Raw genomic sequence first — 13,638 nt, 5'->3', positions numbered from 1 at the left:
AGATGGTTTAATGTCATAGCTGAAAGATGGCACCTTTGACAGTGCAGCACTCCCTCACTATTGCACTGGAGTGTCAACCTAGATTTTATGCTCAAGTCTCTGGAGTGGGACATGCACCCACAAACTTCTGACTGAGTAGAGAGTGTTACCACTGTGTCAAGGCTGATACTTAGCAGATCTAGCATGCTCTGAATGACTGTAACTTAATAAAGTATGTAATTTATAAAATCTCTATTTAATTTATGAAATCTTTGTTTTATGTTATTACTCCAGTGTGGATTATGTGTCAACCCTTAATTCTTCATTCAACTTACTTCTTGCATGCAGCAAGACGCATAATAGTTTGATCCCAATGCATTTAAGTGAGCATTTGGTCAAGTTGAAGTGTTTTATGTTCACATAATTTAAGTTTAAAATCCAGAATGCTAAACACACTGTGGAACCAAAACACAACCAGATCCAGATGTAGAAGAGGTGATCGATATTATTTGGAGGATAACTCCATTGAAAGACCCCAAATATAAGTAATTATTTATTTAATTTGATAACTTCCTTGTAAATTCAAAATAACTCCCCCTAGTACACAAGGCCCCACGTAGGGACCATTGCAATTCATAATTTTCATTCACGAGTTGGATGAGAACATTAATGTAACTTCATAAATTTGCATATGACAAATTGTGCACAGGAGTTAGTAATTCAGTCCAAATCAATAGATTGCAGGCTGATTTAGATAAGCTCAGGGAATGGGCCCATGTGTAACAAATGCCCTTCAATGTGGAAAAGAGCATTGTAATATATTTAGGGTTGGGAAACTCTGGGGCAGTTTATACCATGCAGGCTATAAAAGTAATGGATCAAGAAAGAAACATGAGGGTAATAGTTGATAAGTCATTAAGGATGCACAAGCAGTGTGAGGTAGCTTTTAGGAAGGCAAATGGATTTTAGGTTCTTAATACTAGGACCATCGAGCACTATACTTAAGAGTGTAGGAGGATTTGGTACATTTGCACTTGGAGTATCAGGGCCGATTTTAACCCTGAGCAGGTAGCAGGGGGTGTGATTGGCATGAGGGCCAGGCCCCATTTACACTTGTTCAGTGAGCTGTGCGTGCTCATAGTCAGCTCGCTAATAGAGGCGGTCAAAAAATCTGGCAGCATCTCCGCTGAGCTGAGTTGGTAGTTTTATTTGCAAGGTGGTGGAAGGGGGTGGGAGGGGTGGTGCCAGGAGAAGCATTCATTATACATCCTGACCCAACTAATAATCTTTCAAAAACTAGAAACTTAATTGGTTTTGGAGCAGCCTTCATCGGTCCCTTTAAGGACCACTGGTTAGGTTGTTCAACGCCCCGTGCAAAATTATGTCAGGGTCCTATTTGCATAATAGAATTAGACTCTCGCCTGAAACGGGCAGATGCCCTTGGTAAAATGGCAGCAGGCAGTAATGTAGTCTGGGCTCTTCGGGGTGCTACGACCCCAATCCCACAGGTGAAGGGAGTTAAAATTGACCCTATTGGGTCCAGTTTCGATCCTTGGACATAGCAAACGATATTTGTCAGCTTTGGCTCAGTTGGTAGCACCACCGCCTCTCATACAAATCTGAAGGTTAGGGGTTCAAGTTCCACGCCAGAAACTTGAATACGTAATCTCGGCTGACGCTCCCGTGCAGTACTAAGGGAATGTTGCACTGTCAGAAGTGCGGTATTTCGAATGAAATGTTAAACCGAGGTCTTGTGTGTCCTCTCAGGTGGACGTAAAAGATCTCATGGCACGATTGAAAGAAGAGCAGGCGAGAGTGCTACCTCTGAAATAAGGCTGATATCTTAGGGAGGGGCGAGACCATGAAGGGATTTAAACATGAGGATGGGAATTTTAAGTTGAAGTGTAGGGGAACAGCAAGCTGGGAACTGCAAACTCATCTATGTCAGCAAGGGCAGGGGTGATAGGTGAGGGGGGCCTGGTGCGCGATAGGAAATGCAGAGTTTTGAATGAGCTGAAGTTTACAGTGGGTGGAGAATGGGAGGCTGGTCAGGAGAGCATTGGAATAGTTGAGTCTGGAGGTGACAAAAGGCGTAGATGAGGGTATCAGCGGCAGATGGGCGGAGGCAGGCATTTGTTATGGAGGTGAAAGTAGACGGTCTTTGTGACAGAGAGCAGATGGGGGGTCAGCAGTTCAGCTCAGGGTTCATTAGGACGCTGAGACTGCTTACAGTCTGATACGATGGTCAGGCAGGGGAATGGAATCAGTGGCAAGGATACAGAGTTTGTTGCAGGAGACGAAGACAAATGGCTTCAGCCTTATCCGGGTTTAACTGGAGGGAATTGCGGCTCAACCAAGACTGGATATCAGATACGCAGTCTGACAACGTAGGAAAGAACATAGGAACATGAGTAGGCCATTCAGCCCCTCGAGCCTGTTCCGCCATTCAATTAGATCATGGCTGATCAGTATATTAACCCATCTACCCGCCTTGGTTCTGTAACCCTGTCTAACAAAAATCTATTAATCTCAGTTTTGATATTTTCAATTGACATAGTCTCAACAGCTTTTTGGGGGCGAGGAGTTCTAGATTTCCACTACCATTTGTGTGAAGAAGTGTTTTCTGACATCAACCCTGAATGGCCTAGTGCTAATTTTAAGGTTACGCCCCCTTGTTCTGGATTCCCCCACCAGGGGAAATAGTTTCTCTCTATCTACCCTATCAAATCCTTTGATCATCTTAAAAACTTCAATTAGATCACCATTTAATCTTCTATATTCAAGGCGGTACAAGCCTAGCCTATGCAACATATCCTCATAATTTAATCCTTTTAGCCCCGGTATCATCCTGGTGAATCTCTGCCACACCCCCTCCAAGGCAAATATATCCTTCCTGAGGTGCGGTGCCCAGAACTGAACGCAGATGCTGAAGACACAGTTAATGATATACAGGAACTCCTTTGGATGGACAGGTGCCCAAAACTGAATACAGTACTCCAGATGGGGTCTCATCAGAGCTCGGTACAGCTGTAACATAATTTCCACCCCTTTGTATTCCAGCTTTCTTGAGATAAAGGCCAACATTCCCATTAGCCTTTTAAATTATTTTTTGTACCTGTCCACTAGCTTTTAGTGATTTCTGTGCATGGACCCCTAAATCTGTCTGCTCATTCACAGTTCCTAGCTTCTCATCATTTAGAAAATACTCTCATCTATCTTTCTTAGGTCCAAAGCGGATGACCTCACACTTTCCCACATTGAACTCTTATCTGTCACAGTTTTGCCCACTCACTTAATCTATCAGTGTCCCATTGTAACTTTCTGCTCCTAACTACACTATTTACTGTGCCACCTAACTTAGTGTCGTCAGCAAACTTAGATACATGGTTTTCTATTCCTTCATCCAAGTCATTTATAAATATAGTGGATCATTGTGACCCCAGTACAGATCCTTGGGGGACACCACTAGTCACATCCTGCCAATTTGAGTACATACCAATTATCCCTACTCTTTATCTCTCACCTCCTAGCCAATTCCCTATCCAAGCTAATAGGTCGCCTCTAATTCCATGCACTCTCATTTTTGTTAACAGTCTCTTATGTGGAACCTTATCGAATGCCTTCTGGAAGTCCACATAAATAATATCCATGGACACTCCCTTATCCACCACATTAGTTAACTCCTCAAAAAATTCAAATAGGTTTGTTAGAAGTGACTTACCCATTACAAATTCAAGCTGGCTCTCTCTGATCAGCTCATCTTTGTCCAAATGCTCAGTCACTCTAACCCTAACGACACAGGCAGTGACAGGGTCAAGAGAGGTGGTGGAAAGGTAGAGCTTTGTATTGTCAGTGTACATATGCAACCTGATGCTATGTCATCGGATTATGTCGCTAAGGGGAAGCACGATGAAGAGGAGGGGAGCAAAGACAGATCCTTGGGGGACTCCTGAGGTAATAGTGCAGTGTGGGAAAGGAAGCCATCGCAGGAGATGCTGTGGCAACAATCAGATAGGTAACAGTGGAACCAAGCAAGGGCAATCCCACTAAGCTAGACAACAGAGGAGAGGCGTTGAAGTAGGATGGTGGGGTCAACCGTGTTAAAGACTGCGGAGAAGTTGAAGAGATGAGGAGTCATGCAGTTACAGAGGATGTAATTTGTGACTTTGATTAGGGCCATTTTGGTGCTGTAGCAGGGATGGATATCTGGTTGGAAAGATTCAGATATGGAATTGTGGAAAATAGGTATGGACTTGGGAGGCGACAACAATTAGATCTTTACTGGGTTTCATTTCATACAAATGTACAACCAACCCACATCTCTCTGTGCATTGCCTTTTTATACATACCCCAGCAAATATTTAACTTGTGGATTTCCTGTGGCGATAAGTTGGAAGGTATGGGTGCCTCCCTTCCCCATCTTTGCCGTCGTCAGGTTGCTTTCTCTTCCTTGCTTCACTCTCTCGTGTTTTTGTCTAAAATTTTTTCTCCTTTTGATTTGGTGGGAGTTTGTGGGTGTTGTGCTGGAGCTTGTAAAGGGAGTTACTGAAGGTCACAGACCACATCCGGTGCATCGTCATTGTTGCCTAATCCCTGTGCTCTTTCACATTGTCACTCTTCCCTTTAAGAGCTTATAATTTATGGCAAATATATTAGAAGCATTCACAATGCTTTGAAAACTGAAGTGCTTGTCAACTCATCGAAGATTATGACCATGCAGCGTGAAGTTTGAAAAGTAAAGTGCATATGAAACTGGCGAAGATTGGGCAATGGCTGAGGGGTAGGGAGAAAGCAGCTTGGCTACCAGCGAGAGAGAGGGAATGGGGATAGAGCGGAAAAGTGGAGTTGAGGTAGATCAGCCATGATCTTATTGAATGGCGGAGCAGGCTCGACAGGCCGTGTGGCCTACACCTGCTCCTATTTCTTACGTTTCTTATGTTCTTATGAGATGAAATGGGATGGAATGCTGCAGACCTGGGAGAGGGGTACATCTGGCCTGGTGGCAGGAGATAGGATACCTGGGGCAGAAGATGGGGGGGAGCAGTCGGAGATGCCCAAAAATGTATGTTTTAAAAGTTAAAAATTGAAGTTTGAAAAATTTAAAAATAGAACCTCCTTGTACCTTCCTGAACTGTCATCTAGAAAAATAAATGAGGAAGATGAACCTTGGAGCTGCAGCGTCTAGTTTTGGGATGCCTGAAAGGTAATTAGTTGTGTGTATAGAAAGAAGTAATGGTAAGTACAGAAATATCCAATCAAAAGTAATTCTAGATATTATACGCAGGCATCGCTACCCAAGTGTGACATGTTGTGACACAGGAATTGACAAATAGGAGGAGTGGGCAAGATGCATTTTTTTAAATATATGAATGTTAACATTTTTAACACTTTGCAGAAACAACGCAAATATTGGTGGTTATGGCAGATTCCAAAACACAAATTGAAAAGTCCAACTTTAATGCACACAGTTAATTCAGGATTATGCATAGGTAGTGGTCTAATTTGTAAACATTTTACTTATTTCTGTTCTAGTAAATGGAGAACCAACACCACCATCACCACCACCACCACCATCAACGTCATCGTCATCCTCACCAACGATAACTGTGACTATGACATCTGCCAGTGGAGTTATAACAGAATCTACAGAGACTTCCACCCCCATGGTTTGCACTACTACTACTATTATTACTACTAGTACTACTTTACCTTCCATGTCTGCAGCAAGTTCAACAGAAACAACTACAGCTGCTGCAGCCAATAGCACAACTTCAGCAACAAGCACATCTACTGGTGCAACTGCTGATGCTCCTTCAGCAGCCACAGCTACGGACTCTGCTGCCAGAAGCAATACAGGGGCAGACAGTGGAAAACCTAGACATTCAACTTCAAATACATCTGCTGGAGCTGTTGGACAGCAGCCAAACAGCATTAGCACAGAACCATTGCCAGCTGGGTACGTACATGAACACTGACTAACTTTGTTTGACTATTAGCATTAGAAGTATAGTCACAGGATTGGAGCCTAATGGAACAAACTTATCCAAATTTAATACTTTTGTCTTAAAATTAGTTTTATTAAACAGTAACATGAGCTAGTTGACACTTCTGAATTATCCATTGCTTTCAAAATGTGTGGATCATATTTTCCAAAATAAATAAAATTTATGATGGAGGAAATTATAAAACAGAATTAGATTCACAGAGCCGTAAATAGTTTGAACTCAGAATACATGAACTTTTTAAAACTTGTACAAAATTTTTACAATTTGTAATAGGTGTAGTTTCTCCGTAATCCTTGGTTCAGAGTGTCTTTACTCCTAACCGATGCTTGCGTACTGTGACAAGGGCTCTTGTATTTTATATTTTCTCTGATTCCACCACCACCCCCCCCCCTTTTACAACACCTCTCAAGGTGGTGATTTGTGCTAGGGTGGTTGGAATGGTATTTATGTGTTAGTCTGGAGAATGAGTATTCAGCATGCACATTTTGTATCTACAGGTATAGTTCCTGTAGGGCTCACTGGATAGCAATTAAATATAGGAACCCTGCCTCTGTGTGTTTGTTTCCCCGTGTAGCCGGTTGTGCTACTCGAACTGCCACTTGATTGAATTTGGCAAACTCAGCAAGAACCAGGAAGTGAACCTGGAAACTGCTTGGTGTGTGGTTCACTCGATTTAGGATTATATTTAACCAATAATCTGAGGTTTGGGTATAGTTTATTTAAAACAATATCCATAAATATGCATATATCTTACATATAAAAAACTTTTACCTGCTCCCAATTTGTTTTTGATTCAGTACCAATATCGCCACAGTATACTTATCTTAATTTGTACAACGTTGAAGACTAGTAATGTGTATGGTTTGATAATCTGGATTGAAAGTTCTGCTGAATTTTGGTAGACCTTTGTATTTTTAAAATAAGTATATAGAATTTATATATGGGTCACCTTCCCTAACTCTTCTGCTCAGTATCCATTTCCCTCCATCTCCCCATGATGCACCTTGGAATATTTTACTATGTTAAAGGCACTGTATAAGTGTAAATTGTTGTTGTAAACTTAATTTGTACCAGTAATGTTTGCTGTTAAATCAAAGATGAATATTGAGAATTGTAAATTTATGACGGTTTGTAGAAATCTGAAACAGTATTGTTGCAGCACTGCTGCTTTAAAGAACACAAAGCTGGTAAGTTATCTAAAGTAACATACATTTTGTAATTGTTCCAATGAAGTTGATGGGGTACATTTTTGAAGGAAGATGTGAGTTTGGGCCCAAATCCTTGATCTTAAGCTTGTCACTGGGGAATTACTGAGTGAAGGCTTTTTTTTTCCCAGAAACAAAGGGAGGAAATTGAAGGACAATCCACATAAGCTGCTTTATTTTTGCCCCTTTAATGAACATCAGTACTGGCAGAGTCTTGGGAGTAAGTCACCTGCTAAATGACTGAAAAATAATAGTGCAAGAGACCTAAAAACGGGGAGATGGGAGAAGATATAGAATCATAGAAAGGTTACAGCACGGAAGGAGGCCATTTGGCCCATCGAATTCGTGCCGGCTCTATGCAAGAGCAATCTAGCTAGTCCCACTCTCCCACCCTATCCCCAGAGCCCTACAAATTTTTTCCTTTCAATTACTTCTCCAGTTACCTTTTGAAAGCCACGATTGAATCTGCCTCAACCAACTCCTCTGGCAGTGCATTCCAGATCCTAACCACTTGCTGTGTAAAAAAAAGTTTTTCCTCATATCAGCTTTGGTTCTTTTGCCAATCACCTTAAATCTATGTCCTCTGGTTCTTGACCCTTCTGGCAATGGGAACGGTTTCTTTCTATCTACTCTGTCTAGACCCTTCATGATTTTGAATACGTCTATCAAATCTCCTCGTAATCATCTCTATTCCAAGGAGAACAACCCCAGCTTCTCCAGTCTATCCACGTAACTAAAGTCCCTCATCCCTGGAAGCATTCTATTAAATCTCTTCTGCACCCTCTCTAAGGCCTTCGCATCTTTTCTAAAGTCCAGTGCCCAGAACTGGACACAATACTCCAGTTGTGGCCGAACCAGTGTTTTATAAAGGTTCATCATGACTTCCTTGCTTTTCTACTCAATGCCTCTATTGCCTCTAATGCCAGGATCCCCTATGCCTTTTTAACCACTTTCTCAACCTGCTCTGCCACCTTCAACGATTTGTGCACATATACCATCCTGATCTCTCTGTTCCTGTACCCCTTTTAGAATTGTGCTCTTTAGTTTATATGGCTTCTCCTCATTCTTCCAACCGAAATGTATCACCTCACATTTTTCTGCGTGAAATTTCATCTGCCACGTGTCTGTCCATGCCACCAGCCTGTCTATATGCTCTTGAAGTCTATCACTATCCTCCTCAACGTTCACTACATTTCCAAGTTTTGTGTCATCTGCAAATTTTGAAATTGTGGCCTGTACACCCAAGTCCAAGTCATTAATATATATCAAGAAAAGCAGGGTCCTAGTACCGACCCCTGGGGAACACTACTGTACACCTCCCTCCAGTCCGAAAAACAACCGTTCACCATTACTCTGTCTCCTGTTACTTTGCCAATTCTGTATCCATGCTGCTACTGCCCCTTTTATTCCATGGGCTTCAACCTTGTTGACAAGCCAATTATGTGGCACTTTATCAAATGCCTTTTGAAAGTCCATGTACACCACATCAACTGCATTGCCCTCATGTACCCTCTCTGTTACCTCAGCATAAAACTCCACCAAGTTAATTAAACACAATTTGCCTTTAACAAATCTGTGCTGTCTTTCCCTAATCAATCCACAACTGTCCAAGTGATGCTTATTCTGTCACGGATTACCGTTTCTAAAAGTTTACCCACCGCCGAGGTTAAACTGACTGGCCTGTAGTTGCTGGGTTTATCCTTACACCTTTTTTTGAACAAGTGTGTAACATTCGTAATTCTCCAGTCCTCTGGCACCACCCTTGTATCTAAGGATGTTTGGAAGATTATGGCCAGTACCTCTGCAATTTCCACCCTTACTTCCCTCAGCAACCTAAGATGCATCCCATCTGGACCGGGTGACTTATCTACTTTAAGTACAGCAAGCCTTTCCGGTACCTCCTCTTTATCAATTTTTAGCCCATCGAGTATCTCAGCATCTTCTTCCTTGGTAAAAGACAGATGCAAAGTATTAATTTAGTACCTCGGCCATGCCTCTGCCTTCATAAGTAGATTTCCTTTTTGGTCCCTAATTGGCCCCACCCCTCCCCGTACTACCCGTTTACTGTTTACATGCCTGTAGAAGACTTTTGGATTCCATTTCTTGTGGCCTCTGGTCTATTCTCATAATCTCTCTTTGCCCCTCTTATTTCCTTTTTCACTCCCCCTCTGAACTTTCTGTATTCAGTCTGGTTTTCACTTGTGTTATTAACCTAACGTCTGTCATACTTTTTTCTGCTTCACCTTGCTCTCTATCTCTTTTGTCATCCAGGGAGCTCTGGCTTTAGTTGCCCTGCTTTCCCCCTCATGGGAATGTACCTGGACTGTACCGAACCATCACTTCCTTAAAGGCCGCTCAATGTACAATTACAGTTTTGCCTGCCAGTCTTTGATTCCAATTTACCCGGGCCAGATCTATTCTCACCCACTGAAATTGGCCCTCCTCCAATTGGGTATTTTTACTCGAGAGTGCTCCATGTCCTTTTCCATAGCTATTCTAAACCTTATACTGTGATCGCTGTTCTCTAAATGTTCCCCCACTGACACTTGGCCCGCCTCATTCCCCAAAACCAAATTCAGCAATGCCTCTTTCCTCATCGGGCTGGAAACGTACTGGTCAAGAAAGTTCTTCTGAACACACTTCAAAAATTCCTCCCTTCTTTGCCCCTTATAAAAAATATAATGTACAAATTGCAGTTATGGAATTTTATAGCATATAAGGGCCCATTTGATCTATTGTGCTTAGCTGTCTGAAAGAGCTATCCATTTAGTCCTGTTACTGTTCACTAAGACGCACATTCCATTGCCCTTTTTATCTCCTAGTTGTGTGCTGTTTGTGATTTTGTAAACTATTTGAATAAAAACTACTCTTAAATTAATTCCACTTTCTGAAGGTGGGAGCAGAGGAAGGATCCTCATGGTAGAACATATTATGTTGATCACAACACAAGAACTACAACATGGGAGAGACCACAGCCTTTGCCACCAGGGTGAGTGATATTGGAATTGAATTGTTTATATGTCCTTGTTTGTGAAAGGTTCTGAGTTATATTCTTAAACCGTGCTTTGTCTCCTAGTTGGGAAAGACGGGTGGATGATAGAGGCAGGGTGTACTATGTAGATCATAACACCAGGACAACAACATGGCAACGGCCAACAATGGAATCAGTCAGGAATTTTGAACAATGGCAGTCTCAACGGAATCAGCTACAGGGAGCTATGCAGCAATTCAACCAACGATACCTCTATTCGGTAGTTATTGCTTCATTTTGTTTCCCACTTTAGTCTACACAGCATGCCAGCAAAAAAAAATTCATTTACACAAATATTTCCTGCTAGTAATTGATATTCTATAGTATTGTCTATGGTAACTATATTCTCGGTTAATAACTGTTCCTGTCCTATAGCCAGAATTGTTTGCTTCCCTTCCTACAGTGCCAAAGAATATAAGTAATACTGGCAGCAAGTTTTTTTTACGGTTAGAAGCTTAAATTTACAACATGTAATGGAGTTGTCAAAAGAGTGTCTTGTACACTGTGCTGCTTACTAGTGGAAGTCAGATTCACACCTGCTGTTGCCCTGGCAATGAATTCTGCAACACAGCCAGGTGATTACAAGCAACATGCTTCCCTGCAGAGAAAATTAGAGGGTGACTCAATGTGGGTTTCCTTTGTGCCAATCATGGTAGATGGTTACAGAGCAACATTGACCTAGGCTGAAAAACAGGGGGCACTTGAACAGGAGGAGGTTAGTGATGCTGATGCTTCATCTTACGCATTGTAATGTACATTGTTTGATAGCAAAGTACTAAAATCAATATTATTTTCAACAGGCCTCGATGTTGTCAGCAGAAAATGATCCTCTTGGCCCTTTACCACCTGGCTGGGGTACGTTTGTCATCATTTTTGTAGACGTCGTGCCTCACTGTTTAAGAAATACTATACATTGAATAAATTATTCAGGGCATCAGTACTGCTCCTAAATTGGAGAAACTATGATTTGTCTCACTTTCTTTGCTTAAAAAAACACTATACATGGCACTTCACTAAAATTAGTAATGGTGCATTTATATTGGGTATAAAGATGTATTTATACCATGTTGAAGTTTAACTGGATAAATAACAAAATTGCTAGTCAGTTTTGACAGACTTGACTAATGTACCTCACTCTTTTCACACACTAATGCAAAATTATTTGACAAGAAGTGCATGCGCATAAACATTTTATAGCCACCTGGTAAACTTTAGGTTGATGAGTTCATGAAAAGCAGACTTAAACCATGCATTTTTAAGATTTTAATCTGGTTACCACGTGATAAATTTCACAAGTTCTCCATTGTGATACTTGGTTTAGTGGAAGAGGGAGAGATTTAAGAGCAACAGAATTGGTCAAATTGTACAGAATGCAACTTTGGGACCATTTTCCCCCCACCCTACCTCAGTGTACCTTGAAGGAGGATATGTTGAAGTGAGAAATGAAAAAATATCTAACCCATTCTTTGTCTTCTCTCTGCAACAGAAAGGAGGGTAGATGCAAATGATAGAGTTTACTTTGTGAATCATAATACAAAGACCACACAGTGGGAGGATCCAAGAACACAAGGGTAAGTGTTCAGTAAGGAAACCCAGTGCCAAGTAAATATGTGGATCCCTATAGCCCAATTGAAGCAATAATGCACTCAATAAATTGCTATATAATTCCCTGTATGCCTGCATGGAGGTTTTTGGCACATCATCTGAATTTTTCAAGAGGAGTAGGCATGTGTTGTGTTCTTACTTTAAAGTGTTATTAGAGTGAATATCTAAAATGGTACGGAATGTCCAATAATTACAGTGGCTTGTCAATTTCTGACTTATTATATCACACAAAACCAACTTATGTTGACAAAAACAGTAGATAACTAGCTGATTTCTCATGGTGTTCATTCAGAGATGATTTGTGGGGGTGGATAAGTGAATTCACTGTTGTATTGTGATAAGCAATGCTAATCACTGAAATAAACCAAAATCTAGAAAACCACAGATTCATTTGTGTTAACAATGACAAATAAATAATGGAAACCATTATTAGAAGCAAATTGAGGATAATCTGTATGATAACCTAATAAATAGCAGTCGACATAGCTTTGGGAGAGATTCTATCAGACCAACCTCATTGATATTTTTGAGGAGGTGGCATATCAAATAGACGATGGCAAACCTTATCACATGAAGTATTTAGACTTCCAACAAGTCTTTGGCAACTTTTTTCATGAAAGTTTTATATATAAGCTATGTGGGAATTCAAGATGAAATCTGGAAATGGAAAAGAAATTGGCTGAAAGAAACAACAGCAATGGAATCAGAAATAAATAGATGCCAAGCCAAAGAAGGAGATATTAGGAGGGCGTGACCTCTCACTTTATGTTTCTTGCTTCTCTCTTTCTTTCCTTTTGCTTCTGTGTATCACTTTGTGGGACAGGAACACCAATTTGAAAGGTTTATGGAATTTTATAACTAGAGGGCTAGAATATAAAGGGGGGGAAGTTTTTCTAAAGCTATACAAAGCTCCGGTTAGACCACATCTGGAGTACTGTTGACCTTGGAAGGAGTGCAGCGCAGATTCACCAGAATGTTATCAAGGCTCCAAGGGTTAGATTAAGAGGCGAGGTCACATAAACTAGGCTTGTATTCCCTGGAATATAGAAGCTTAAGAGGTGATTTGATTGAGGTTTTTGGGATTTTGAAAGGAATTGATAGGGCAGGTAGAGAGAAACTTTTTCTGCTGGTGAGGGAGTCTAGGAACATAGGAACAGGAGTAGGCCATTCAGCCCCTCGTGCCTGCTCCGCCATTTGATAAGATCATGGCTGATCTGTGATCTAACTCCATATACCTGCCTTTGGCCCATATCCCTTAATACCTTTGGTTGCCAAAAAGCTATCTATCTCAGATTTAAATTTAGCAATTGAGTTAGTATCAATTGCCATTTGCGGAAGAGAGTTCCAAACTTCTACCACCCTTTGTGTGTAGAAATGTTTTCTAATCTCACTCCTGAAAGGTCTGGCTCTAATTTTTAGACTGTGCCCCCTACTCCTAAAATCCCCAACCAGCGGAAATAGTTTCGCTCTATCCACCCTATCTGTTCCCCTTAATATCTTATAAACTTCGATCAGATCACCCCTTAACCTTCGAAACTCTAGAGAATACAACCCCAATTTGTGTAATCTCTCCTCGTAACTTAACCCTTGAAGTCCGGGTATCATGGTATCATTCTAGTAAACCTACACTGCACTCCCTCCGAGGCCAATATTTTCTTCCGAAGGTGCGGTGCCCAGAACTGCTCACAGTACTCCAGGTGCGGTGTAACCAGGGTTTTGCATAGCTGCAGCATAACTTCTGCCCCCTTGTACTGTAGTCCTCTAGATATAAAGGCCATGCATTCCATTAGCCGCCTTGATTATTTTCTGCACC

At 41.3% G+C, this 13,638-nt stretch overlaps 1 protein-coding gene across 4 annotated transcripts in view; it reads left to right on the top strand.

Annotated features, from left to right (window-relative positions):
• The window catches only part of LOC137313417 (NEDD4-like E3 ubiquitin-protein ligase WWP1), a 177,438-nt gene that overhangs the window by 102,354 nt on the left and 61,446 nt on the right, over positions 1-13,638 (top strand). For all 4 annotated transcript variants that reach the window (XM_067979523.1, XM_067979522.1, XM_067979521.1 and 1 more), the window contains exons 8-12: positions 5,512-5,935; positions 10,083-10,178; positions 10,266-10,440; positions 11,021-11,075; positions 11,707-11,791. In XM_067979523.1, coding sequence (XP_067835624.1) covers positions 5,512-5,935; positions 10,083-10,178; positions 10,266-10,440; positions 11,021-11,075; positions 11,707-11,791 — 835 coding nt within the window. The remainder of the gene's footprint in view (positions 1-5,511; positions 5,936-10,082; positions 10,179-10,265; positions 10,441-11,020; positions 11,076-11,706; positions 11,792-13,638) is intronic.

The sequence above is a fragment of the Heptranchias perlo genome, chromosome 3 (assembly GCF_035084215.1).
Source record: "Heptranchias perlo isolate sHepPer1 chromosome 3, sHepPer1.hap1, whole genome shotgun sequence".
Taxonomy (NCBI): domain Eukaryota; kingdom Metazoa; phylum Chordata; class Chondrichthyes; order Hexanchiformes; family Hexanchidae; genus Heptranchias; species Heptranchias perlo.
This window is presented reverse-complemented; position numbering and strand designations above follow the sequence as displayed.